The following is a 27667-nucleotide window of genomic DNA, read 5'->3' on the forward strand; positions in this document are numbered from 1 at the left end:
CTTTCTGCCCGCTACCCCTCCAGCTCGGCGGGCGGCCCCAGCGTCCATGCAGAGGCGGGTGCCGCCCCCCCAGATTTGCCGCCTGAGGCAAATGTTTCACCCCGCCTCATGAGCGGGCCGGCCCTGGGCTCTCATACTACATGGAAGGGGGTAAGATTGGTCTGTGATCTTTCATTTTCAAAAGACTATGGTCTGATGTGTGTATGTGGCCTTAAAGGACACCTGAATTGAGAGGGCTATAGATGATGCCATATTTATTATTCTTATAAACAGTACCAGTTGCCTGGCAATTCTGCTGATCTTTCATGCATCAGTAGTGTCTGAATCACACACCTGAAACAAACATGCAGCAAATACAGTAAAACTTCAGTCAGAACAGCACATCTGCCTGCATGCTTGTCTAGGGTCTGGCTAAAAGTATTAGAGGTGGAGGATCAGTAGGTCAGGAAATTTGCACTTTAAAAGGAAATGCATGTGGCAGCCTTCATATCCCGTTTACTTCAGGTGTCCTTTACGACTGAACAGTCAGATTGCATAGTGTATAACCATGCTAAAGTAGATCACAGTCGTATGAAATAACACAAATATAGGTGAAACTGTGTGCATAGACTGAGTGAAATACAGTGTACTTCCGGTGGCAGCTCACAAGCTGTAGTTCCGCCCCACAATGCACATGCACCAGTGTAATACGTAATTACACAGCGCAGCACAGCAGGGTGCAGATGGGGATGGAAGCGTTGGACTTAAGGTGGCCACTAATGGTGCAATTTTCTAGCGAAAAATCGTTCGAGCGATCAGAAATTCTGATCGGAAGAAAAATCGTTCACTACACCATCAACGAACCAATCTTTGCTATCTATCGATCACGATCGTCTTTAAAATTCAAAATTTCGTTCGACGAAAATTCAGTCGGACGACTTTTTTTTCACTCGTTCATAATTGATCATAACCATTAACGGAGATTATTTACTAGCAATTCGATCACTGCCGACCTAGAATTTCGGATCGATCGAACGATTTTTCGCTAGAAATTGGTCCATTAGTGGCCAGCTTGAGTCTGACACTTTGACCAGAGGGGCCGACTCTGTGCTGGAATAGATACTTTGGCACTGCAGCCATTGGAGAACGCACGTTATACATGTACAGCATGGGGGGCGGCTGTGATCAAGATGTTGCACTTAGTCCAACAATTAGATCCAAAGGCATCACATTTGTAGTATTGTCTCGCACTCACTAAAGGATCAAACCCTTAAAGGGGAACTGAAGTAAGAGGTATACAGAGGCTGCCATATTTATTTCCTTTTAATCAATACCAGTTGCCTGGCAGCCCTGCTGGTCTATTTCTCTGCAGTAGTATCTGAATAACCCTTACAAACAAGCATGCAGCTAGTCTTGTCGGATCTGACTTCCAAAGTCTGAAACACCTGATCTGCTGCATGCTTGTTCAGGGGCTATGGCTAATAGTATTAGAGGCAGAGGATCAGCAGAGCTGTCAGGCAACTGGTATTGCTTAAAAGGAAATAAACATTGCAGCCTCCATAGACCTCTCTCTTCAGTTCCCATTTAAGGCCCATACACACGTCTGATTTTCGCAAACGACCCGTCGTTTGGACGTCCAAACGTCAAATCGGGCGTGTGTACAGTATGTCGTTCAGCTGATAAGACTGGACTTGAGCGATCCGCTTGCCGGATCGCTCAAGTTCAGACTTAACAGCTGAACGACAGACTGTACACCCACCTGATTTGACGTCCGAACGACGGGTCGTTTGGGAAAATCAGACGTGCGTATGGGCCTTTAGTCTTTAAGGGGTGTGTAAAAGGGGAGTGTAACAGCTGAAGAGAGGGATCAGCAGCCAGGCTTCTGCTGATCCCAGATGAATACACATCGCTCTCTGCGAGTGTCTAGAGGAGCCAGACTCCACTTCCTCTGCAGGAACTTTTACACAGCAGCAGACAGATCTCTGCCTCCGAGCAAACATTGCCTTGATAAAGGGGACCTACGTGGCAATGAAACTATACTAGCTACCCATACTAAGGCAACTATACTACCTATACGGGGCAATTATACTGGCTGCCTATCCTGTGGGCAACTATACCTGGCTACCCTAAACAGGGGGCACTAATACCTATCTACACTGAAGGCAAATATTACACTGAAGGCAAATATACACTGAAGGCTTTTGCGCATCCTCACAAGTTTGCCTCAGACGGCAAGAAGTCTAGAACCGGCCCTGTATACAGATATTGGATTATTATATATGACAGCTAAGAGGCACTAATTGAAAGAAGGAACCACACATAGGGAGATAGACATGCTATTATAGATTTAGGGCACAGGTTAGTTAAAAGAGGTCCCATTCGAAGCCCTAATCAAGCTGTTTGTTTGCCTGTTCCATTCCCACCTATAGCAGCTCGGTGAAAAGTACGAGCAACGAACCTTGCAGGAGAATTTTCCATTAGCTTGGACAAGTTTCCTAGGTGGGATTCCAGACCCCCACCTCCTTCTTCATGGTCAAGTCTAAAGATGGTGTCTTGGGGAATCTTGGCCAGACTTCTGCAGAACAAAAATGGCAGATTTTTGGAGAACAAGACTATTGATCAAGTGGCTTTATACTTTCAGCATTACCCATCAGTGTGACACAGACCTGTCCAAAATACAGACTACATCCCGCTCGTTCACTTCCCGGATGAATCCAGTAGAAAGTGCAAGAAATGTTTTGTCCTCTCCACTCACGACGACTCTGTCACCGGTCACCAGGTTGGTAGTGGGGATGGTGCCAGACTGACGCTGAAAGGTATGCAGGTATTGTCCATCAGCTGGTGACAGCACATTCCCTGTCCTAATGAGATTACCAATGCACTGTCCATCTTCTTCTCTGGGGGGAGAAAGATAAAATAAAAAATACTTCACCAGGATAGTACAAAGTATACTAAACATACAGAACTATATAAGAGGGACCACAAAGCTGAACCAAAATGAAGAACGTATACTGTATTTACGATGCTATACTGTACAAAATACATACAAACTCCAACACGTCAGATCTTCAAGAAAGACACAGCTTTACCAGCTGGATCAGAGCTCCTTAAAGGATATCCTAAGTGTGTGTGTGAGAATCAGGGGCCTATGTAGCAGATTAGCTGCAAACATTGCAAATACTGCTTTAAAAAGTTTAAGGCGGTTTTTTGTTAAAGAGAATCTGTATTGTTAAAATCGCTCAAAAGTAAACATACCAGTGCGTTAGGGGACATCTCCTATTACCCTCTGTCACAATTTCGCCGCTCCTCGCCGCATTAAAAGTGGTTAAAAAGTTTTAAAAAGTTTGTTTGTAAACAAACAAAATGGCCACCAAAACAGGAAGTAGGTTGATGTACAGTATGTCCACACATAGAAAATACATTCATACATAAGCAGGCTGTATACAGCATTCCTTTTGAATCTCAAGAGATCATTTGTGTGTTTTTTTTCCCCCATGCACTGAAGTTTCAGGCTGCTCTTTTCTTCCTGCAAACAGCTTTGTCCTTGTTTGTAATTCCTCAGTATGTGAAAGCCCAGCCAGCTCAGAGGACGATTTATCCAGCTGATTAGAGCAGCTTCTCTCTTCTCTCTTATCTAAATAACACACAGGCAGTGTGCATAGAGGGGCCAGGAAAGGTGAGTTCATAGCAGAACCACAACACTGAAGAACTTGGCAGCCTTCCAGACACAGGCGGACAAGTCTGACAGGGGAAAGATACATTGATTTATTACAGAGACTGTCATAGTAGAAAGTGCTGCAGTAAGCCAGAACACATTAGAATAGCTTTTGGAACTTGTAGGATGATAAAAAACAGGATGCAATTTTTGTTACGGAGTCTCTTTAAGCCAGTACATCACTGGGTGAGGGGTGAAAAGGGGCTTGGGGGAGGGGCGTCAGCGCTATGCATATGACCCTCTCGGCGCACTCCGCTACAGGGTCATATGATTGATATTTTTGGGCCGAAAATCGCACTGTAACACACAAAATATATATTACCATGCGGCAGTGTGTGCCAACAGGGTCATCTGCATAGTGCCGCCTCCTCACACAGTGACATACTCCCTGCTGGACAGGAAGAGAGTCACTGGGTTTCCCCATTGTTCCGCACCACACCGCCACCATGTTTACATGTTCCTGTGTCGCCCGTTGACTTACATTGCTTCCACCACCGCAGAAGTCTGATGGTAACACATTGTAGACTTTGCAGCGGCTCAGCAGCTGATGGGACACCTCCAGCGCTACATGACGCCATAAGTGTGCCAGGCCCCACTGCCTTGCCGTTGCGTTACACAAGTGTAAAAGGGGCCTAAGTGAGCCTGTCACGAAGTTCTCAAATTTTACAAAGCAAGCGCTGCTGCTTACGTGCTGGAAACCTGAGGCGAGGAACAAATCTTTATTCTAACCCATATTATTTCCATTGTACATAGGAAGCCTCTACAAATCTCAGATGTACAAAACTTCTTACTTGGAGATCTGTGCTGTCTCTTTTTCAGATTTACAAATCAAAAAAATCCCCTCAAGTCCAATAACTAGGATCTCGTTTTATGAATGACATACAAGAGAAGAGAGCTAAAGGTGCAAACTCAAAGCCCTAAAGCCCCATCTACACCATACAATTTTTTGTGAGATTCGACTCATCGAGTTGATGCAATCCGACATGTGATCGGGATTCGATTCATTTTGCCATTGCAGAACAATGGCAAAATGAATCAATGAGTCGAATTGAATCGCACAAAAAAAAAAATTGTATGGTGTAGATGGGGCTTTAGGCTCAAAAACATGTGCAACTTTTCTGCCCAACTATCGTCCAAACTTGGTCCATTGGGCGATAGTTGGGCGTATGTACGTGTGATAAAGGTCCAGACGAGCAACTGATAACAGGCGGTTTGCCCGATCCAAATGGCGGATTGACCCACATGACTGTTGGGCTGATATTGTGCAGTTGGCCATGTGTGTAAAAGTTAACACAACTTGTACTTGGTTTTGTGTGGCATTGCTGTTCCATTGTGTTCCTGCTGTTACAGGGAATGTGATGCTACTCCCCACGTGACCCCAGCCGGAGTGCACAGGAAAGGAACTTAAAGAGACTCTGTAACATCAAAAAGATCCCCTGGGGGGTACTCACCTCGGGTGGGGGAAGCCTCCGGATCCTAATGAGGCTTCCCACGCCGTCCTCTGTCCCACGGGGGTCTCGCTGCAGCCCTCCGAACAGCTGGCGACAGACCGGACTGTCAGTTCAATTTTTACCTTTGCTGGCTCCAGCGGGGGAGCTGTGGCTGCTCTCGGCTCCGAACTACACGGAAATACCCGATCTCAGTCTGGTCCGCTCTACTGCGCAGGCGCCGGAGACTTGCGCCTGCGCAGTAGAGCATACCCGACGGCGATCGGGTATTTCCACCTACTCCGGAGCCGACAGCCGTCAGAGCGCCTGCACAGGAGCCAGGAAGGTAAATATTGACGTCATCTTTCTCGGAGGGCTGCAGCGAGACCCCTGAGGGACGGAGGACGGCGTGGGAAGCCTCATTAGGATCCGGAGGCTTCCCCCACCCGAGGTGAGTACCCCCCAGGGGATCTTTTGACGTTACAGATCCTCTTTAAAGATAATCTGTAAAGAAAAAAAAAAAACAGAACAGTCCATGGGGGGGGTAGTTAATGAGGCTTCCCCCATCCTCTTCACCCTCCGTGATCCAGCGCTGACAGCCCCCAAACAGCGGCCATGTAAATATTTACCTTCCGCACTCCAGCGCAGTAGCGGCTTTCCTATGGGCTCCGGTGAAAATGACTGAGCCCGCACTCTACGGCGCAGGCGAATCACGAATACGCAGTAGAGCAGACCTGATCGGGCTTGGCAATTTCCAGCACAGACCATAGGAAAGTCACTACTGCGCCTGCGCAGAGGGTAAATACTGCAGCCACTACTGCTCCTGCGATTTTTCAGGGGATGCCAGCGCTGATCACGGGAGACGAAGAGGACGAGGGAAGCCTCATTAGGATCCAAAGGTTCCCCCCTGCTGAGATAAGTACCCCCCCCCCCCCCCCCACAGGGGCTTTTTTTTAGTTCCAGATTCACTTTAAAGAGGAACTGTAGTGAAAATAACAATGAATAAAATTGCTTTTCTTCGAAAAGTCACTAGATGATTTAGTCAGTGTTTGCCCATTGTTAACTCTTTCCTCGCCCCGATTTACAGTTTGACATTTATCACTGGTGGTGATCTGTACATTCAGGGGCGTAGCTAGAAATGACTGGGTTCCATAGAACATTTGTTTTATGCCTCCAGTATATAGGTTAGCCAGGTATGGGTGCCACTTGAATGTATGTCTGGGGAGCAATAATGAGCAACTCACTTTTATTTTAAAGTGGACCTCAACTGTTGCACTAGACAGAAGTAAAACAGAGAAATGCACCCCGTATGTATTTAGAGAGTTTAGCCTGTCTAATTCCCTCTCATCTGTGACTAATCACAAGTGTAATTTGATCCCTTAGCTGTGTTAGCTGACTGCCACGGCATAGAGCTCATTTAGAAACAGGATGTTAAGATGTTAACAACAATTGGTGCCTGGCGAACAGGTATAATAAACCTGTGTAGTTGCCGGTGCCTTGTCTCAGCCGGATTGCTGCTACGGCTTCAGGGAAACATCCATACAACAGAAGAGACGGCACACCACTGGCTGTAAACAATGTTGCTGTATTCAGAGAACAAGTACACACTACATGTTACGGATATTACATCCTTCCTCAGGTGTGTCTTGTTCTCTCAATACAGCAACATTGTTTACAGCCAGTGGTGTGCTGTCTCTTCTGATGTATGGATGTTAACAATATGTCTGCTTCCATAAAAGCAGGAAGTAGACAAACTGAAGATTATTGCAGGATTTGTATAAGCTGTAACAAAGAAATGTTTTTTCTTTAAAGGTAATTATACTGTTGCTTATCTTTTAGAGCTGAGGTGAAGTTCTGAATTCAGGTCCACTTTAAAAGAGCAGAAAACTATCAATTTAAAGAAAAACTCTGCTGTACTGAATTCCATTGAGCTAGGATATACTCAGTGCAATAAAGATCCCCCAGGCTATAAATGCTTGGTTACCGTTCAGCTGCTGACATTTTCCAGATATTCTTGCGGCCGTTCTTTGATTCTTTAGATTGAGCTTCCAGGCAGCACATGAGGCACCAGAGATTGAAATACTGCAAGTGAGAGTCTTTCAGATGTTCCGTCTCCTTCTCCACTACAGGCAGCATGTCACTGGGGATGTAGGAGGCCTCACTCTGCTGTTCCACAGACCTAATAACAGTGACAGCACTAACGGTTACCTGAATTATACCATATATGGTGTGGTAAAACACACATGCAGTGTTAAAGTAAACAATAACTGAAAAGGTTTGTAAAAAAACAAAAAAAACAAAAAAAACCAAAAAAAAAAAAAAAACACCACAACAAAAACACACAGAGACAATTGATGTGGGTCGCTAAAAAATTTACACCCCCCCCAAAACTCCTACCTTACAGCTTGTGATATATGTGTTATTTTGTATTTACCGTATGTAGTGCTGACATCTTCTACAGCGTTTTATAGAGTATAGTGACTGCTCTATAAAACTCAGTAAAAGAGGTCAGCACTACATACGGTAAATACAAAACAACAAACCTATACCACAAGCTATAAGATAGAATTTTTTTGGTGTAATTTTTTTTTTTACACTACTATGGTGTTTTTATACTATAGTGCCCTCAATCTAATCCCCACCACAGTCATAAGTTCATCATATACTATCACAGCAGTACAGCAAACATTGGTGATCTTTGTTTAGCATGAACTATTACATTCTTGGTGTTCTGGAGAATCTGGACTATGGTTCCCGCCAAATTAATATATTAGTATCTATAGGGCAGTTGGCAGATGTCTCTGGTGATTAAAGAACAGTTAAGGTTTGGCATTTGGAAAGGGTGGTTTTAAGGTTAGGTGTGTGTGTGTGTGTGGGGGGGGGGGGGGAGGGATTGGTTAGGGTCAGACATTGGGAAGGGGGGAGATCTGTGTGAGAGTAGGGTTAGGTTTAGCTTTAGTAAAATATCTATAGAGAACATATACTGTTATTTACTGATGAATATTAGCACTGCAAAAAGTAGAATATCGGCAATGTTACCGATACGATCGGCTATTACCTGGTGCCAACATTTCTTGGTACTATTTTTGTGTACGCCTACCTACAGCTAACACCTCCCCACGCCTAACACTAAGTTAGTCGATGCAGAGTTTGGCTAGATAGTAACCAAACCCCAGGCATCTCATAATTTACCCCTGCCGAACGCTAGGCGCCCCATCATTTACCCCTGCCGAACCCTAGGCGCCCCATCACTTACCCCTGCCGAACCCTAGGCGCCCCATCACTTACCCCTGCCGAACCCTAGGCGCCCCATCATTTACCCCTGCCGAACCCTAGGCGCCCCATCACTTACCCCTGCCGAACCCTAGGCGCCCCATCACTTACCCCTGCCGAACCCTAGGCGCCCCATCATTTACCCCTGCCGAACCCTAGGCTCCCCATCATTTACCCTGCTGAACCCTAGGCGCCCCATCAATTACCCCTGCCGAACCCTAGGCGCCCCATCATTTACCCTGCTGAACCCTAGGCGCCCCATCATTTACCCCTGCCGAACCCTAGGCGCTCCATCATTTACCCTGCCGAACCCTAGGCGCCCCATCAATTACCCCTGCCAAACCCTAGGCGCCCCATCATTTACCCCTGCCGAACCCTAGGCGCCCCATCATTTACCCCTGCCGAACACTAGGTGCCCCATAATTTACCCCTGCTGAACACTAGGTGCCCCATCATTTACCCCTGCTGAACACTAGGTGCCCCACCATTTACCCCTGCTGAACCCTAGGCGCCCCATCATTTACCGCTGCCGAACCCTAGGCACCCCATCATTTACCGCTGCCGAACCCTAGGCGCCCATCATTTACCCCTGCCGAACCCTAGGCACCCCATCATTTACCCCTGCCGAACCCTAGGCACCCCATCATTTACCCCTGCTGAACTCTAGGCGCCCCATCATTTACCCCTGCCGAACCCTAGGCGCCCCATCATTTACCCCCGCCGTTATCTGGAGTTTGGCTACATATTAGTTGAACTCTGTGCGTTGCTTTCTGACACCCTCCACCAATATCAGTGGTTCCGCTATTTGTTAGCCAAACCTCCGGCGCCACTTAAATCCCTTTTCCGCCATTTGGCGGATGGCTACCGTGTAGCCAATCTCCATGCACTGCTGCTTCCTACCATAGACGTCAACCAATAGTAGAATAACTCCCTATACCTTGGTGGATCCCTATGCGGCGTCCAAATAATCAGATGAATTGGGTGCCTGAGTACAAGGGAAAGATGGCGCAAGAGGGGGACAAAAAAAAAAAAAAAAAACAAGGCTTAGACCTACTGTCCCAGAATTTACAAAAGAGTGAGATCTGTTCAGAATAGAAGGTAACTGAAAGTTCCCACTTTCATGAGTCCAGAAAGCGTAAGGGCCTGAGGACACTTGTGAATTCCTGTTCTGTTTTCAGCAATGTGTACCGAGAGGCGCTCAATGCTATCCGGCTACTTAGTTTGGTACTTGTATTGGCCCGAGGAAGTGGGCTCAGATCCTAGAAATGCGTTGCCTGTGCTAAATAAACCTTATTGTCTTATGTGACTGTTGTCATGGAGGTAAGCCACCTCACCCTTCACTGGTAACTGTATTTAATTTAGTTTTATCCAAACCTGGGTGCCTCTTTATCCCTAAAGTGTGCATATACCCCCTATCCCAGTGGTTCCCAACCCATGTGCCGCGACACAGACATGTGTCGCGGCAGCTTCGGGTATGTGTCGCGGCTCTCTCGGAGGGGAGCAGCGCAGCGGAGGTAAAGCTGTGGGCAGCAGCGGAGAAGGGGGCCATCTCCCCCCCTTCTCTCACCTTAGGGTGCTCTGCCTCCCTCGCTCTCCCCTCCGATCTGTGTGTGCGGCGGCGTTTGGCAGTGGGCGGGACTTACCTTCCGTGTCGCTCCATGCGCCGGCCGGAAGTTCTGGTGCCGCAGCCGCTGCTCTGGTCTGGATCAGGCCAGAGTAGTGGCAAATCATCCTGCGCCGGCGACGAGACCAGACGGAGGACACGGAAGGTAAGTTCCGCCCCTCTGCCAGCCACCGCACTTCATTCCGGAGGAGAGAGCGAGGGAGAGAGAGCACCCTGAGGTGCCGCTCTCATTCCCTCGCTCTCTCCTCCTGGGGGGGGGGGGGGGGGGGGGGGGGGGGGGGCGGCACCTGGCTACAATATACTGGGCACATATATCCCTGCCTACATATACCGGGGACATATACCCCCTGGCTACATATACTTACCGGGGACATATACCCCCTGGCTACATATACTTACTGGGGACATATACCCCTGCCTACATATACTGGGGACATATACCCCTGCCTACATATACTGGGGACATATACCCCTGCCTACATATACTGGGGACATATACTCCTGACTACATATACTGGGGACATATACCCCCTGGCTACATATACTGGGGACATATACCCCCTGGCTACATATACTGGGGACATATACCCCCTGGCTACATATACTGGGGACATATACCCCCTGGCTACATATACTGGGGACATATACCCCCTGGCTACATATACTGGGGACATATACCCCCTGGCTACATATACCGTGGACATATACACCTGCCTACATATACTGGGGACATATACCCCCTGGCTACATATACCGGGGACATATACACCTGCCTACATATACTGGGGACATATACCCCTGCCTACATATACTGGGGACATATACCCCTGCCTACATATACTGGGGACATATACCCCTGCCTACATATACTGGGGACATATACCCCTGCCTACATATACTGGGGACATATACCCCTGCCTACATATACTGGGGACATATACCCCTGCCTACATATACTGGGGACATATACCCCTGCCTACATATACTGGGGACATATACCCCTGCCTACATATACTGGGGACATATACTCCTGACTACATATACTGGGGACATATACCCCCTGACTACATATACTGGGGACATATACCCCTGCCTACATATACTGGGGACATATACTCCTGACTACATATACTGGGGACATATACCCCCTGGCTACATATACTGGGGACATATACCCCCTGGCTACATATACCGGGGACATATACACCTGCCTACATATACTGGGGACATATACCCCTGCCTACATATACTGGGGACATATACCCCTGCCTACATATACTGGGGACATATACCCCTGCCTACATATACTAGGGACATATACCCCTGCCTACATATACTGGGGACATATACTCCTGACTACATATACTGGGGACATATACCCCCTGGCTACATATACTGGGGACATATACACCTGCCTACATATACTGGGGACATATACTCCTGACTACATATACTGGGGACATATACCCCCTGGCTACATATACCGGGGACATATACCCCTGCCTACATATACTGGGGACATATACCCCTGCCTACATATACTGGGGACATATACCCCTGCCTACATATACTGGGGACATATACCCCTGCCTACATATACTGGGGACATATACCCCTGCCTACATATACTGGGGACATATACCCCTGCCTACATATACTGGGGACATATACCCCTGCCTACATATACTGGGGACATATACCCCTGCCTACATATACTGGGGACATATACCCCTGCCTACATATACTGGGGACATATACTCCTGACTACATATACCGGGCACATATACACCCTGGCTACATATACTGGGGACATATACCGGGGACATATACACCTGCCTACATATACTGGGGATATATACCCCTGCCTACATATACTGGAGACATATACACCCTGGCTACATATACTGGGGACATATACCGGGGACATATACACCTGCCTACATATACTGGGGACATATACCCCTGGCTACATATACTGGGCACATATACCTCTGGCTACATATACTGGGCACATATACCTCTGGCTACATATACTGGGCACATATAACTCTGGCTAAATATACTGGGCACATATACCTCTTGGTACATATACCCCTGGCTACATATACTGGGCATATATACTCCTGGCTACATATACTGGGCACATATATCCCTGGCTACATATACTGGGGACAACTGGCTGTTTGTCATTATGTGCATTTATTGGTGAAAAGCTTTCTCTTATTATGTGCATTTACTGGTGAAAAGAGGTCTCTTATGTACATTTACTGGTGAAAAGCTGTCTCTTATTATGTGCATTTACTGGTGAAAAGCTTTCTCTTATGTGCATTTACTGGTGAAAAGAGGTCTCTTATGTACATTTACTGGTGAAAAGCTGTCTCTTATTATGTGCATTTACTGGTGAAAAGCTGTCTCTTATTATGTGCATTTACTGGTGAAAAGAGGTCTCTTATGTACATTTACTGGTGAAAAGCTGTCTCTTATGTGCATTTACTGGTGAAAAGAGGTCTCTTATGTACATTTACTGGTGAAAAGCTTTCTCTTATGTGCATTTACTGGTGAAAAGAGGTCTCTTATGTACATTTACTGGTGAAAAGCTTTCTCTTATGTGCATTTACTGGTGAAAAGAGGTCTCTTATGTACATTTACTGGTGAAAAGCTGTCTCTTATTATGTGCATTTACTGGTGAAAAGCTGTCTCTTATTATGTGCATTTACTGGTGAAAAGCTGTCTTTTATTATGTGCATTTACTGGTGAAATGCTGTCTCTTATTATGTGCATTTACTGGTGAAATGCTGTCTCTCATTACGTGCATTTACTGGTGAAAGGCTGTCTCTCATTACGTGCATTTACTGGTGAAAGGCTGTCTGTCATTACCTGCATTTACTGGTGAAACGCTGTCTCTTATGTGCATTTAGTGGGGAAACGCTGTCTCTCATTACATGCATTTAGTCTACGTGTCACGGAGATCTGAACGTTTGGTTTGATGTGTCACGACTCCAAAAAGGTTGGGAACCACTGCCCTATCCCATAGAGGTTGGAGGGGACCCCTCTGGTGTCATGTGGTGGCCACCACTGTGACAACCGGTTTCTTTTAACAAGGAGAGTGCCCGCATCCAGTCCCATCTGGATTCCCCCAGAAGAGTCAAGTTTATTGTCTCCACATACTTCATGTGGTTGGTTGCCCCTTTTGCAACTCACATTTGTGAGCAGACCTTTGTGATAATTATTTACATCCTATTTGATAACTGCCATATGACGCTCTCTGGTCTACCACTGTCTCTGTGTTTTTCCTTAGGGTGCCAAGTCACTCCATCCTTCCACAAGTGCATCCTATATCATATCCATGTTTATCACAATTCCCCGTTTCAGCATCAGAATAAAGAGTACCTGCTATAAAGGGCGCAGTTCCGTAGCTGGGAACAAAACTTGCAGGCCTGCTTGTCAGCAATTATTGCTGGTAGTGCAGAAAGTTTCATTTCCTTATTTCCGTTATCAGATTTGTGTACTACATTAGTCAAATAAAACGACAGTGCATTTCGGATTTTCAGTAGCTCTAGGAAAAAGGAGAAAAAAAAAAAAAAAAAGACTATTTAAATAAAGGCAAACTGTTGTAAATCTTCAAAGATGCATTCTTTCAGCTTAAAGAGAGCCTGAAGCCTAAAAAATGACCTCTTTTTAATAGCCAGTCCTGTTCAGCATGTATGCCTGAAACGCCACATCCCTGCAGCAGAACGAGGTCCCCCCCACCCCCAGGGAAAAAATTCACAAGTTTCCAGGTCGTGGATTTTGCTGCCTGGGAGACAGAGCTGTGCGCTAAAGCTCTGCCTCCAGTCGCGTCAATCTCCACCTCTCCCTGCCCCTCTCAGTGAAAGAAGACAGAGGGGCGGGAAGAGGCGGAGATTGACGCGAGTAGAGGCGGAGATTGACGCGAGTAGAGGCAGCGCTACAGCGCACAGCTCTGCCTCTACCTGGAAGGAGCCTTGAATTTTGCCCTGGGGATTTCAGGGGTGATTAAGGCCTCGTTCTGCCACGGGAATGCGGCATTTCAGCTATGGCATTAATGTTGAATGTTATGTAGCCCCACCCTCCTCCCAGTGATGCTTAACCTAGGCCATTTAGCTATTCGGAATTCTCCACCCAGAGCATTTTAGGACAAGGCTTTATTTTCACTGACTTTGGAATTCTCAGTAATGCACCTGCCAGGACTAAAGATGTGGCCACCTGTGATAAATTTCAGAATATAAATCCAGGTGAGGAAAGATATCACAATGGGAAAAACACTGACTAAATCATTTATAAATACTGTATTAAAAAAAATAAATAAAAATAAATTCTTCTTTACTTAATTTTTTTTCACCACAGTTCCACTTTATACAAATGTGTCATACATGACACAGTTGCCCTTATCCAATTAAAGTGGTATAAAACCCAGACATAATATTCCATAAAAACAAGGCTTCCTACTTTTTATATGCCATACGGTTATATTTGCATTTGTGCATAAGTATTATTATTCATTTAAAAATTATAGGTTCCCAAAAGTACAGTTTTTGCTGTGTGAGCTGACTTTGCATTTTATTCATAACTGGTTTTATGCATTATGTATTGAAGGCAGACATGCTTTGACTCTCTGTGTGGAGCTGCTTCTTCACAGTCAGAGAATGTGTCACATTCCTCACTTGATACATTTAAGTAAACACAAGATAACATAATCTACAACTTTGGATGCATCCACATTTCACTGCACTGAACTTTCAAGCTCTGTGTGTAACCCTTCGAATGGTGGTCTTAAAAAAAAAAATGCTGGTTGCATATAATATGCTGTAAATAATGTTTTAGGGCAAAGATGAAATGCAGGGTTATATTCCGCTTTAAAGGGAAGGTCCAAGCAAAAAAAAAAAATGAGTTTCACTTACCTGGGGCTTCTACCAGCCCCATGTAGCCATCCTGTGCCCTCGTAGTCACTCACTGCTGCTCCAGTCCCCCGCTGGCAGCTTTCTGACCTCAGAGGTCAGGGCCACATTGCATACATTTTTACGCATTCCAGCTAGTGCAGGAACAAAAATGTACGCGTTGCACCACTAACGCGTAAAAATGTATGTGTTAATGTTCCTGCACTAGCGGGAATGTGTAAAAATGTATGCAATTCGGCCCTGACCTCCGAGGTCAGAAAGCTGCCAGCGGGGGACTGGAGCAGCAGTGAGTGACTACGAGGGCACAGGATGGCTACATGGGGCTGGTAGAAGCCCCAGGTAAGTGAAACTCATTTTTTTTTTTTTGCTTGGACCTTCCCTTTAAGGGCTCATTTACACTAATAAGTGCTTTAAAATGCATGAATATAAACTCATGAATTGGTCAGTGAGTTTTTGTGCATTTCCATGCATTTCTATGAGTTTTACTGCATTGTCAAACCACTGAAGTGATGTAGAGGGAATCCTTTCCGGCTGAATCATGGGCTTACCTGCATGATCCATGAGCTGAAACTCACATAGCATGCATTTCCATATTAATCATGCCCTACGCGTTTAATAGCGCAGCACAGAAACACACCGTTGTAATGTGAATGTTAAAATGTCCATGGACTTTCATGTTACCACACTATGTGCAGTGCATCAAAAGTAATTGCTTGGTGGGAGATTTAAAGGTTTTTTTTTCAGGGGGGGGGGGGGGGGGGGTACCTTTAAAGGAGAAAACTCAGGAATAAAAAATTAACAGGATATGCGCCAGCGATAAGGCACGGCAATACTGCATTGGATACAAACCTGCCTGCCTCCCTACACTGCTCGTTTTGATCAACAAGGCAGCAGAAATCTTCTACGGCACTTTATACTCTTCACCTCTACGTCCTGAGGCAGGTGAAGTGGAGATTGTGGCATAAGCCACCGTTTTACATAAGTCTCCGTTCTCCTGCCACCAGCTACTTTCGGTTTCGCCGACGGGCCACTGCGCGGGTCTGGCCACGCATATCCTTTCTTCGCGTTTCGAGTCCGCAATAGCGCAATTGCAGACGGGAATGCATAGAAAAGCAGGGCTGCGCTGGCCTCGACGTATAAGTCAAGGAACGGAGGCTTCTGGAGGAGTGGCGCGGGACAGGACGGCTGCTGGGGGCTTGCAGAAACTCCAGGTAAGTGAAACAGTTTTAATCCTATCTACAGTTCTGCTTTAAACTAGAATGTGATCTGCAATTGTCATTATCACTTCTTTATGCCTTTCTCATGTCAAACGCACCTCTTTTGTCCAGCCGGTTTGCAGGCACAGTGTACATAGTTCCAGTCTTTAGATAAAGCAGTAAGCCAGACTCAGGATCTTCTCTCCTTTCCTGACTAAGCAATGTATACAGAATAACCTTCAGCAAGAAAGTAAAAACAGGATAGGTTAGGATTAGACATCAGGAAGGGTGTTTGTGCGAGTGGGGTGCAGTTAGGGTTAGGTGTCAGGGGAGAAGGTTCTGTGTGAGAGGAGGTTTAGATTTAGCTATAGTAAAATATTGGTAACATTTACCGATATTTTGCTATCGAAAATTACAATATGCAGAATATCGTTCATTTACCGATATTCTACTTTTTGGCTTCCCTCCGCCCGATTTTACTTGGCGCCTCTATTTCATGTACACCTGCAGTGCTGCCTGAGGGTGCAGAGACAGCAGGAAACACTATCCATGTCACCATCCAAATGGGTTTATTACAGTTGCAAACGGAGGCAGCAACCAAAGTGAGCGCTGTGCCCAAAGCCCAGCTGCAGGCGAGGGTCCCGATAAGCAATTTTTATTTATTTACTTATGGATAGCGTTTCCCACTGGGTGTCTGCACACTCAGAAAGCACTGAGCTCCCCACCAACAGATCAGCTGTTCGTTCTGTGACGAATCAGCCAATCAGCTGCTATCCTAACAGACATTAGACTAGACTGTTCTGCAGGGAAGTACAGAGCGGACGCCGGTCAACAGCCTAATACGCAAGTACCAAAAGTAATAAAAAATGAAATACATTTCGAAGGGGGGGGTCAACTTCTTGCCAGCATAGAACGACCTGTAGATGGAGAAGGAGGAGCATGGGAGGGGCAGCTTACCTGACTCCTGTGCTCTATGGAGTTGGACTCCTTGCCAGTCTTCAGCTCCAGAGGCATGGTTTTCATATGACCTTTGCTTTTCTGGTGGATTTTCACTTTGGCCGTCACATCAATTTTACCCTTCAAGCCAAATCGTGGCGACCAGATATTTTCCTCGATATCCAGAAACTCCGATACTTGCACTGGATTTCCTACAGCAGATCTAAAGATAGTAGAAACAAGTAGTAGACAATACAATTAAAATTAATTTTTTTTTAAAAAGTATAGCAACACTTGTACTATAACATCATAATTGTGGCAAACCCATCACTCTCTCAATGCAATACAGGAATAAATCTATCCTGTTGCTTGGGCTGCTGATTACGCGGCTGTGTGCGGACTTTGGGGTACATTGCCCTGCCTGACCAGACAATTACGTGCTGAACATGTTGTTTAGAGAGGAACCGTAACAGAAGATTGAACTTCATCCCAATCAGTAGCTGATACCCCCTTTCCCATGAGAAATCTTTTCCTTTTCACAGACGGATCACCAGGGGGCTCTGTATGGCTGATATTGGGGTGAAACCTCTCCCACAGTGTTAGGTCAGCACCAGGATTGCCTATGCACAGGACGCTATTACGGACAGGAGCATGAAGAAGGATACGCGTGGCTAGGGCTGCTCAGGCACAGTTGCCGTCAACTTACAAGTCGGCTGTAACCAAACTGCACCGCGGCGGGATAACCGAGGATCGTGGGGCACCAGCACGGAACAGGACGGCTGCAAGGGGCTGGCAGAAGCCCCAGGTAAGTGAAACCCTTTGTTTAGATCAATCTTCAGTTCTGCTTTAATAGCAGGTGTACGCGGGAGACAACTTACCGTATATACTCGAGTATAAGCCGAGTTTTTGGGTCCAAAAATGTGGCCCAAAAGTGGGGGTCTCGGCTTATATTCGAGTCATATACAAGTCATTGTGAACCCCCCTCTGAGTGCCCACTCATGCCGCTTCCTCCCAGTGCCAATGGCACTGCGGAGCAGGGAGATGGCACTCAGAGGGATCAATGCAGTCAAAACATCATTTCAGTCCAAACATCCAGACAAGTGGATCTATAGCATAATTAAACAAGCCTTTAAATATTATATAAGATGCCTACAGATTTACCTATGGTATTTTCATCCTAAACTTGATGATGTTTAAATGAAGGCCCTGATTGTAAATAGTATTATTAACACCTGCAGACTATACTGAACAATTTCATAAAATGTTTTCAAGTTACTTGTATAATTTTTCCTAGAAAGAAAAAAATGAGTTAATGAGGTAGCACAACTGATAATGGTTTAATATAAACTGATAGCTAACTAAAAGCTCTACCCAGTGTTTGCCATTGTGAACACAGCAATCTAAAAACTCTGAAATGTATTATTATTGTCTTAGTGGGTTTTTAAAATGGGCGTTTGATAGCTATTTGATGGTTTAACCAGCCGGGCGGTATGGACGAGCTCAGCTCGTCCATCACTGCCGGAGGCTGCCGCTCAGGCCCTGCTGGGCCGATTTTCATCAAATAAAGAGCAGCACACGCAGCCGGCACTTTGCCAGCCGCGTGTGCTGCCTGATCGCCGCCGCTCTGCGGCGATCCGCCGCGAGCAGCGGCGAAAGAGGGTCCCCCCAGCCACCTGAGCCCAGCGTAGCCGGAACAAAAAGTTCCGGCCAGCGCTAAGGGCTGGATCGGAGGCGGCTGACGTCAGGACGTCGGCTGACGTCCATGACGTCACTCCGCTCGTCGCTATGGCGACGATGTAAGCAAAACAAGGAAGGCCGCTCATTGCGGCCTTCCTTGTTTATTCTGGGCGCCGGAGGCGATCGGAAGAACGCCTCCGGAGCGCCCTCTAGTGGGCTTTCATGCAGCCAACTTTCAGTTGGCTGCATGAAATAGTTTTTTTTTTATTTAAAAAAAACCCTCCCGCAGCCGCCCTGGCGATCTTAATAGAACGCCAGGGTGGTTAATGTTGTGCAGATGGGTCGGTAGTTGGTGAATTTCCTACCCTCGACTTATACACGGGCCAATCATTTTTCCCAATTTAGTTATGGAAAAGTTGGTCGGCTTATACTCGGGTCAGCTTATACTCGAGTGCATACAATACCTTGGTATCAGCCTCTGGCCACAGCACTCCATGCCCCTCTGCATCCTCCTGATACTTATTATTGTTTGTTTGTTTGCTTGCTCTTCCTTAAAGGACAACTGAAGCAATAAGTATATGAAGGCTGCCATATTAATCTCCTTTTAAAACTATACCAGTTGCCTGGCAGCCCAGCTGATCTATTTGGCTGAAGTAGATTCTGAATCACACCGGAAACAAGCATGCAGCTAATCTTGTCAGAACACCTGATCTGCTGCATGCTTGTTCAGGGTCTATGGCTAAAAGTATTAAGAGGCAGAGCATCAGCAGGGCTGCCAGGCAACCTGTATTGCTTAAAGGGATAATAAATATGTCAGTCTCCATATATTTCTCATTACATTTGTCCTTAAATCATCAAGCTTTCATAGGAAACAGAGCACTAAAAAGTGGCAAGTCAGGGAAGAAAAATGGTCAAACATCCTCCCAATCACTTTTAATTCTTTTCGCTATTATAATGTGGAACTTCTTATTGAACACTGAAGTAATAATACAAGTAACAACACGTAGTTCAAGCTTACTGGTTAATGGTCATGAATGGTTGGGCAGGGGTCATGTAGTCACTTGCCCACTTTTCAAAGGATGGCAGATATTCCGCCACTTCCTGCATGACATCAGCTTGGTTTAAATTTAGTTGGTACCTGAAACAGAAAAAGCACTGATTACACCAGGAAACAAAAGTATACCAGGAAATAGTATATCTGCATTAGGTTGTTGAAAACCCATTTATAACTGGCAGCAGCACCATTCACATGCATTAACTGCAATGGGTAGGGCTTTGAGTGGAAACTTGAGCTGTGTACACACTTGAAAGATTAATGAAAGATGGCTGACCAATTTTACCCCCTTCCATGTAGTATGAGTGCCATACTCTACACAATCTATTGAGCTGAACTCCCCATCAGATAAAAATCTTTGCAAGATGCTGCGCACAAAGATGCTGTAGACATTCAACAGATCAGTATCTACAAAAGATCAGTTCCTGCAAAATGCATTCATAGTCTATGATATCTGCAGATCTCATACACACCTTGTTTAAAAGGACATTCACTAATCTTTCAAGTGTATACACAGCTTTGAAGAGAACCAGAGACGTTGGTAAAAAAAATTTGTATACATACCTGGGGCTTCCTCCAGCCCCATAAGCCTGGATCGCTCCCACGCCGCTGTCCTCCGCTGCCTCTGCCGGGTCCCGTAGTTTCGGCCAGTCGACGCATGCGTAGTGCGTCACTGCCGGCGGACGCGGCCAGTTTTCTGCATGCACAGGGGCTCCCTCCATATCCTTACGCATGGGCCATCATACTACGCAGGTGCATGCGTAAGGATATGGAGCTAGCCCCTGTGCATGCGGAAAATTGGTCGTGTCCGCCGGAAGTGACGGGACCCGGTACCGGCGATAGAGGCAGCGGAGGACGGCGGCGTGGGAGCGATCCAGGCTTATAGGGCTGGAGGAAGCCCCAGGTATATATAAAAGCTTTTCCTATTTTTACATTTGCTTCGTCTCTGGTTCCCTTTAAGGTGCATACACACATCAGACCATAGTCTTTGGAAAATGAAAGATCACAGACCAATTTTACCCCCTTCATGTAGTATGAGAGCCATACCTACACAGTCTATTCTATGGAGCTGAACTCCCCATCAGACAGAAATCTTTGCAAGATGCTGCACACAAAGATGCTGTACACATGCAACAGATCAGTATCTGCAAAAGATCTGTTCCTGCAAAATGCATTCATAGTCTATGATATCTGCAGATCTCATACACACCTTGTTTAACAGACATTCATCTGCAGATCTGAAAATCCATCCTGGTGGATCTGATCTGCAGATGAAAATAGCCTATATGGAATCTGAAGTGAGAGGGATATGAAGGCTGATCTATTAATTTCCTTTTAAAGCAATGCAAATTGCCCGGCTGCCCTGCTAATCATCTGCCTCCTTCAACACTTTTAGCCATAGGGCCTGAATAAGCACGCAGACAGGTACTCTTGATTTAAGTATGACTAATTTAGCAGCATGTTTGTTTCAGGTGTGTGACTTTTATTAAATATGCTTAAAAGGAAACACAAGGTGAAAAACTGAGGAGATAAACAGTTGTACTGATCCTCCTCCCAAAAATTAATAGAAGTCCCACAGTTTCATTTTATTTTTAAATCTACTTTTTAAGTTTTTATTGCTTCATTGTCTCTGCTCCATGACACATTCCTACAAGTATTGCCAGAGTTAAAATCTATGGACGACTGTCCTGTTTACCTATTTCTTGGTCTCAGAAGCCATTTTCTGCCATGAAAGTGTTTTACGGCTGTAAGGGCTGGAACCCACAGGAGCGCTTTTGGCAGCGTTTTGGCAGCACTGCGATACGCTAGCAGTTTGCCAAAACGCTGGGCTAATGTTAATGGATGGGTCAACTTCCACAGGAGCGTTTGCGTTTCTCAGAAACGCAAACGCAGGACGTGCAGCATTTTGGGAGCGTTAGCGCTTCAATGTAAAGTATTGAACCGCTAGTGGAAACGCTCAGCAAAACCTAAACTGAGCGGTTTTGCTAGCGTTTTGCGGTTCAGCACACTAACAAAATGAAAAATAATTCACAGGACCAATCAGGATAAAAACGCAAAACGCAAAACGCTATGCACCCGCTGGGGAAAAAAATACAATGTTGCAAAACACGACCAAAAACGCGCATGAATCCGCTTGCAAACCGCTCAGACAAAACGCTAGCGGTTGCGTTTTGCGTTTGCGGTTTTCAGTGGGTTCCAGGCCTCACACTTTATCAGTGAGGGTTACTGCTATAATCTGAGCCGGTCCCGACCCTGAAAGGAACTGTCACTTGCATACCTGATTTTTAACTTTTTCATGCATAGAAAGTATTAAAAAAAAAAAAAAAAAAAAAAAGTGAACACAGAATTATAGTTACAGTTGCATTAGTTATTTGTGTGCTTGGCACTGTACATAAACATATATCTCATGTCACAAGTCACCTTGTGTATCCTAACAAGAGGGCTATGGAGGCTGACAAATGTATTTCCTTTTAGGGCCCGTTTCCACTAGCGCGAATCCGCATGCAGACAACGCATGCGGATTCGCATAAGCAATACAAGTGGATGGGACTGTTTCCACTTGTCAGTTTTCATTTGCATTTTTCTGTGCAGGATTTTTCTGCATGGTAGACCCTGCAGAATTCGCCTGCGTGTGGAATGCAGGCGAATCACAGACAATGTATTTAATAGGGAAATCGCATGTGTTTTTTGCATACGTTTTTTCCCCGCGATTTCGCATTGAAAGTAATGTAAATTGACACAGGCAGTGACATGGTTAAAATCGCATATACCCTGCCTATGCGAAATCGCGGCAAGAAACGCATGCGGAATCGCATCCGCATGCGATTTTGCCAGCGGTGATATGCGGCGATTCTGCCCCGCACTAGTGGAAACGGGCCCTTAAGCAATACCAGCTGCACGCTTGTTTCTGGTGTGATTCAGACACTACTGCAGCCAAACAGATCAGCAGGGCTGCCAAGTGACTAGTATTGTTTAACAGGAAATAAATATGGCAGCATCCATATTCTTCTCACTTCAATTATCCTTTACCTATATCAGTATATAAAGAGTAACAAATACAGGCAAAAAGCACAAGTCCAGAAAAACCGATGCAACAACAAAAAAGTAAAAAAGAACGATCCGGCTTTATCAGGGACCCAGACAGTTATCTAAAAAGGCACCAAAATTGTAATTTAAAAAAAATTATATTAGAGACCCTGATCAACACATTTGAACCCTTGCACAGTGTGGAGAACAGGTTACTTGATGAATAATACAGCATAACCTCTTACATTTCTTTCAGATACTTTGGCCCATGCACAGTCTGAAGAGCAAGCTTTTGCAAAATGTCACCAGTAAATTCACGCGTCGTCGCTTTCTGAAAGATATCATGCAGCATTGTACCAATCAGCATTTGCCGAGATCCTTTGTCACTAACCTGGGGGCAAAAAAAAATAGTAAAAAGGAAAGAATTAATTCTAAATAAACTGTTTAATCTAAAATAAACATACTTAAAGCGGAATGAAACCCACATTTCTTCTTTGCTCTAATAATTTACAGCATATTATAATGAAACCAGCATTTTTTTTTTTACTTGAACAGCATTCAAAGGGTTACACACAGAGCTTGAGAGTTCAGTGCAGAGAATTTTGGACCATCCGAAGTTGTAGATAATGTTATCTTGTGTTTAATTGCATCAAGTGAGGAATGTAAACAAACACTTCTACACTGCCGGGTCCCCTGAACAAAGTCAGACAATTTAGAAAGCATTTCTGCTCGTTAGAACATGAATAAAGCAGTTATAAATAAAATACAAAGTCAGATTTCAGAGCAAAAAAAAGTGTACTTTGGGAACGTATAATTTCTACATGAAAACTAATACTTATGCACAAAAGCAAATATGTTAACCGTATGGCATATAAAAAGTAGAAAACATGTTTTTATTGAATATTATTTCAGGGTTTTTACCGCTTTAAGAGAAAATAGGTCCTTATGCATTTTTGTACATACTGCATTTTTTGGACTAGAAGACTCACTTTTTCTCCCCCAAAAGCGGGGGAAAAAGTCACTGCGTCTTCTAGTCCAAATGCAGGGAGTTCCTGACTTGTTCACGCCTGCCAATACTAAACCTAGGTGTGTCTTATGGCCAAGAGCGTCTTATAGTCCGCAAAATTACAGTACAATGGCGATCCAGCTCATGTGCTTTATTGCTGTGCTCATTCTATTCCCTCTTGCCACTAGGGGTCACTGTTTAATGTACCCAAATCAGGCTACTTTTTCAAAACACTGCCCCGTTTTAATAAACCAATCAGTTGCCTCTGCATGCAGAAGGAATAAGAATGAGCACACAACAAAAAGCTAGAGGCATCTGCAGGTTTCTGGGTCTAGAAAACTGGAATTTTCAATAAATGGGCATTGTTACTTTCCAGGAACTACAGAACAGCCAAATGTACTTGTCTTAACCTGTTAGCAGTTTCAAACAAAATGTTTTGTTTGAATACTGCTGTGCATTCTAAACCGCTTCTGGCATATCTCGTTTGACTGCCTAGTGTAGCCAAACGAGTAGGCGGCAGGGAGCAGTTATAGTTCCCTACCAGGCGGCTTCTTTTCCTCGACGACGACTCTGAACTTCGACAGGTTTTCCGGGTCCTGATCACATGACATGTGATGAGGTATCCAGGAGACCACGTCAGCGTTACAGCACCACCCAGTGGTGAAAGAGGGGTAATAAAAGAGATGGTACTCTTCTATCACAGTTCTTCCACCACCGGGTGGCGTTGTAATGCTGACAGTATCTTGGATCTCAATCACATAACATATCATGTGATCGGGACCCAGAAGACATGTCAAAGTTACATCGCCACCACGGTGGAGAGAAGAAGGCGATACAACGTCCAGACAGGCAACCATAAAAGCTCCCTGCCGCCCACTCTGCATACCCTGCCAGGCTGAGGAAGGCCTCTTGCACACTACATGCAATTCTGATTCCGATTTCACACGCAATGCCAATTTTTAATCAATTTTAGCTATCCACAATGCCTCCTTTACCACCTGAAAGCATCCTTGTCCCTAGATCTCTGGTTCCTACTCCCGCCTCACCTGCATCTGAATGAAGGCACTAGAGGCCAACTGATCTGAAAAGCTGGAGCTTCCTCTGTTTACACCTAGCACCATTGCCCTCTCTGGCTACAATGTGGCACAGTGTAGTCGGAATAACAGACTTTCCTAAAATAGACCCAACAAAGAAAGATCTGGTTTTTTCAGATCTCTCTGCCCTGAGTGCCCATCAAAGGAGACTAGCTGGCAGCAGGAATCCGACACCTAGGAGTATAAAGGGGACTATAAATTACTCAGTTACATCCAGCAGCTCATAATGATCGAATCTGGCAGAGATTGATGCCGCAAGGTGCCCCCCCCCCCCCCCCATCGTTTTCTGGCCGAAATCGAACAATCGATCCAACATGCTGGAGAGCTCTCGCTCACAATTGCTAAATTGTATGTGTAAAAAAAAAGTGGGCGTGGCCATGGCATGTTGTGGGTGGAGAGACATACTAGCAAAATACAGGTAGTCCCCGATTAACAAATGAGACAGGGACTTGTAGGTCAGTTCTTATCCTTTATCCATTTTCTTTTGTCCCCCTCTTTTCTTCCTGTGCCTCTTTTGTCCCCTTCTGTCTCACCTCAGTTTGTGCCTCTTGTGTCCCTCTGTGTGACCTCATGCTCCAGTCTCATCTCTTTTCTCCCTGTGCCTCTTTTGCCCACCTCTGTTCACCGCTGTGCCTCTTATCCCCCTGTGGTACCTCTTGTCCCCTTCTGTCTCAGCTTGTCCCCTGCCCTAGGCAGGTATAGGTGCCCCCAGTGTAGGTAGCCAGGTATAGGTTCCCCCAGTACAAGTAGCCAGCTATAGGTGGTGCCCAGATAGGTATCCAGGTGTAGATGCCCCCAGTACAGGTAGCCTGGTATAGTTGCCCCCAGTACAGGTAGCCTGGTATGGGTGGTGCACCAGTATAGGTTAGCCAGGTACAGGTGCCCCCAGTATAGGTAGCAAGCTATAGGCGCCCCCAGTATAGGTAGCCAGGTATAGGTGGTGTCCCAGTACAGGTAGCCAGGTATAGGTGGTGTCCCAGTACAGGTAGCCAGGTATAGGTGGTGTCCCAGTATAGGTACAGAAAAAAGAAAGTCCCGGAGCTCATCTGTGCAGTGTAATTTCAATACCAGGGAGTCAACCAGTCAGCACCTGGATCCATTAAGGTGCAGATACATCAGACCAGCAGAGAAAGGAAGACTGGGTCTCCACCTGGATTAGTGCAATTATAGCAGAAAATGTTATTCATAGCAGCAAAAAGCACACAACGTTTCGGCACTAGGCCTTTGTCAAGTGACAAAGGCGTAGTGCCGAAACGTTGTGTGCTTTTTGCTGCTATGAATAAAATTTTCTGCTATAATTGCACTAATCCAGGTGGAGACCCAGTCTTCCTTTCTCTGCTGGTCCCAGTATAGGTAGCCAGGTATAGGTGGTGTCCCAGTATAGGTAGCCAGGTATAGGTGGTTCCAGCCCCAGTATAGGTAGCCAGGTATAGGTGGTTCCAGCCCCAGTATAGGTAGCCAGGTATAGGTGGTGTCCCAGTATAGGTAGACAGGTAAGGGTGGTGTCCCAGTATAGGTAACCAGGTATAGGTGGTGTCCCAGTATAGGTAGCCAGGTATAGGTGGTGTCCCAGTATAGGTAGCCAGGTATAGGTGGTGTCCCAGTATAGGTAGCCAGGTATAGGTGGTGTCCCAGTATAGGTAGCCAGGTATAGGTGGTGTCCCAGTATAGGTAGCCAGGTATAGGTGGTGTCCCAGTATAGGTAGCCAGGTATAGGTGGTGTCCCAGTATAGGTAGCCAGGTATAGGTGGTGTCCCAGTATAGGTAGCCAGGTATAGGTGGTGTCCCAGTATAGGTAGCCAGGTATAGGTGGTGCCCCAGTATAGGTAGTCAGGTATATGTGGTGCTCCAGTATAGGTAGTCAGGTATATGTGGTGCTCCAGTATAGGTAGCCAGGTATAGGTGGTGGCCCAGTATAGGTAGCCTGTAGCCAGATATAGGTAGTGCCCCAGTATAGGTGGTGTCCCAGTATAGGTAGCTAGGTATAGGTGGTGTCCTAGTATAGGTAGTGTCCCAGTATAGGTGGTTCCTGCCCCAGAATAGGTAGCCAGGTATAGGTGGTGGCCAAGAATAGAAAGTCAGCTGTAGTGGGCTCACTCATCTGCTCCCCAGTCCCCACATTCAAGCGCTGATGTCACTCTTCTCTCAGTGCTGGAACGCGGTGTGCTGGTTAGGGAGTGAACCACAGGCCCGCAGCCAGCACATGCGGCCCTTTCAGCGCTTTGGGCCCAGGGCCCCCAGAAGTACTGGGCCCCTCACTGCAGTGTCAGTTGTCCCCCCTGATGGCTGCCCTGGCCATTACACACACTTGGAAGAAGAGCAGCACAGCCTCGATGTGAAGGGAGCAAAGCTCAGCAACGGGGGGCTTGCTACAACCGAGGGAAGCTTCATTAGGATCCTGAGGCTTCCCTCTCTAAGAAGTAAGTGTTAGATTTTTAATGGGTTCGCTTAAGAATGGATATTGGCGCAGTTACTGCAACAACCCAAGTAACTTAGTTTGTACAGCAACTTCCTGTTTAAATGGAGAGGGCAGTTTCTACTGACAAAAGCAGTAATTAGTAACTAATCCTTCCTGACATTTCTTTCTCTCTCAGCAGAAATAGTTCACTGTTCGAGAAGTTTATAATTACTTATACTGGTAATGTGGGCTTTTGGGCCACTACAGAGTGCTCAGCATTTTTGCTAGCGTTTTGTAAAGCTATTTTAGCAGCGGTAGTTTTTGTTTTCCATTTGGAATCGCAGA

General features: G+C 45.8%; 1 protein-coding gene across 1 annotated transcript in view; it reads right to left on the reverse strand.

Moving 5' to 3' along the window:
* DNA2 (DNA replication helicase/nuclease 2) overlaps positions 1 to 27667 on the reverse strand; it is a 76713-nt gene that overhangs the window by 28676 nt on the left and 20370 nt on the right. The window contains exons 4-11 of the mRNA XM_068258224.1: positions 23070 to 23215; positions 19762 to 19881; positions 17088 to 17289; positions 16250 to 16367; positions 13409 to 13574; positions 7106 to 7300; positions 2646 to 2876; positions 2438 to 2554 (exon numbers count right to left, since the gene is read on the reverse strand). Of these exons, the coding sequence (XP_068114325.1) occupies positions 2438 to 2554; positions 2646 to 2876; positions 7106 to 7300; positions 13409 to 13574; positions 16250 to 16367; positions 17088 to 17289; positions 19762 to 19881; positions 23070 to 23215 (1295 nt within the window). The remainder of the gene's footprint in view (positions 1 to 2437; positions 2555 to 2645; positions 2877 to 7105; positions 7301 to 13408; positions 13575 to 16249; positions 16368 to 17087; positions 17290 to 19761; positions 19882 to 23069; positions 23216 to 27667) is intronic.

Source organism: Hyperolius riggenbachi, chromosome 10 (genome assembly GCF_040937935.1).
Source record: "Hyperolius riggenbachi isolate aHypRig1 chromosome 10, aHypRig1.pri, whole genome shotgun sequence".
Classification (NCBI taxonomy): domain Eukaryota; kingdom Metazoa; phylum Chordata; class Amphibia; order Anura; family Hyperoliidae; genus Hyperolius; species Hyperolius riggenbachi.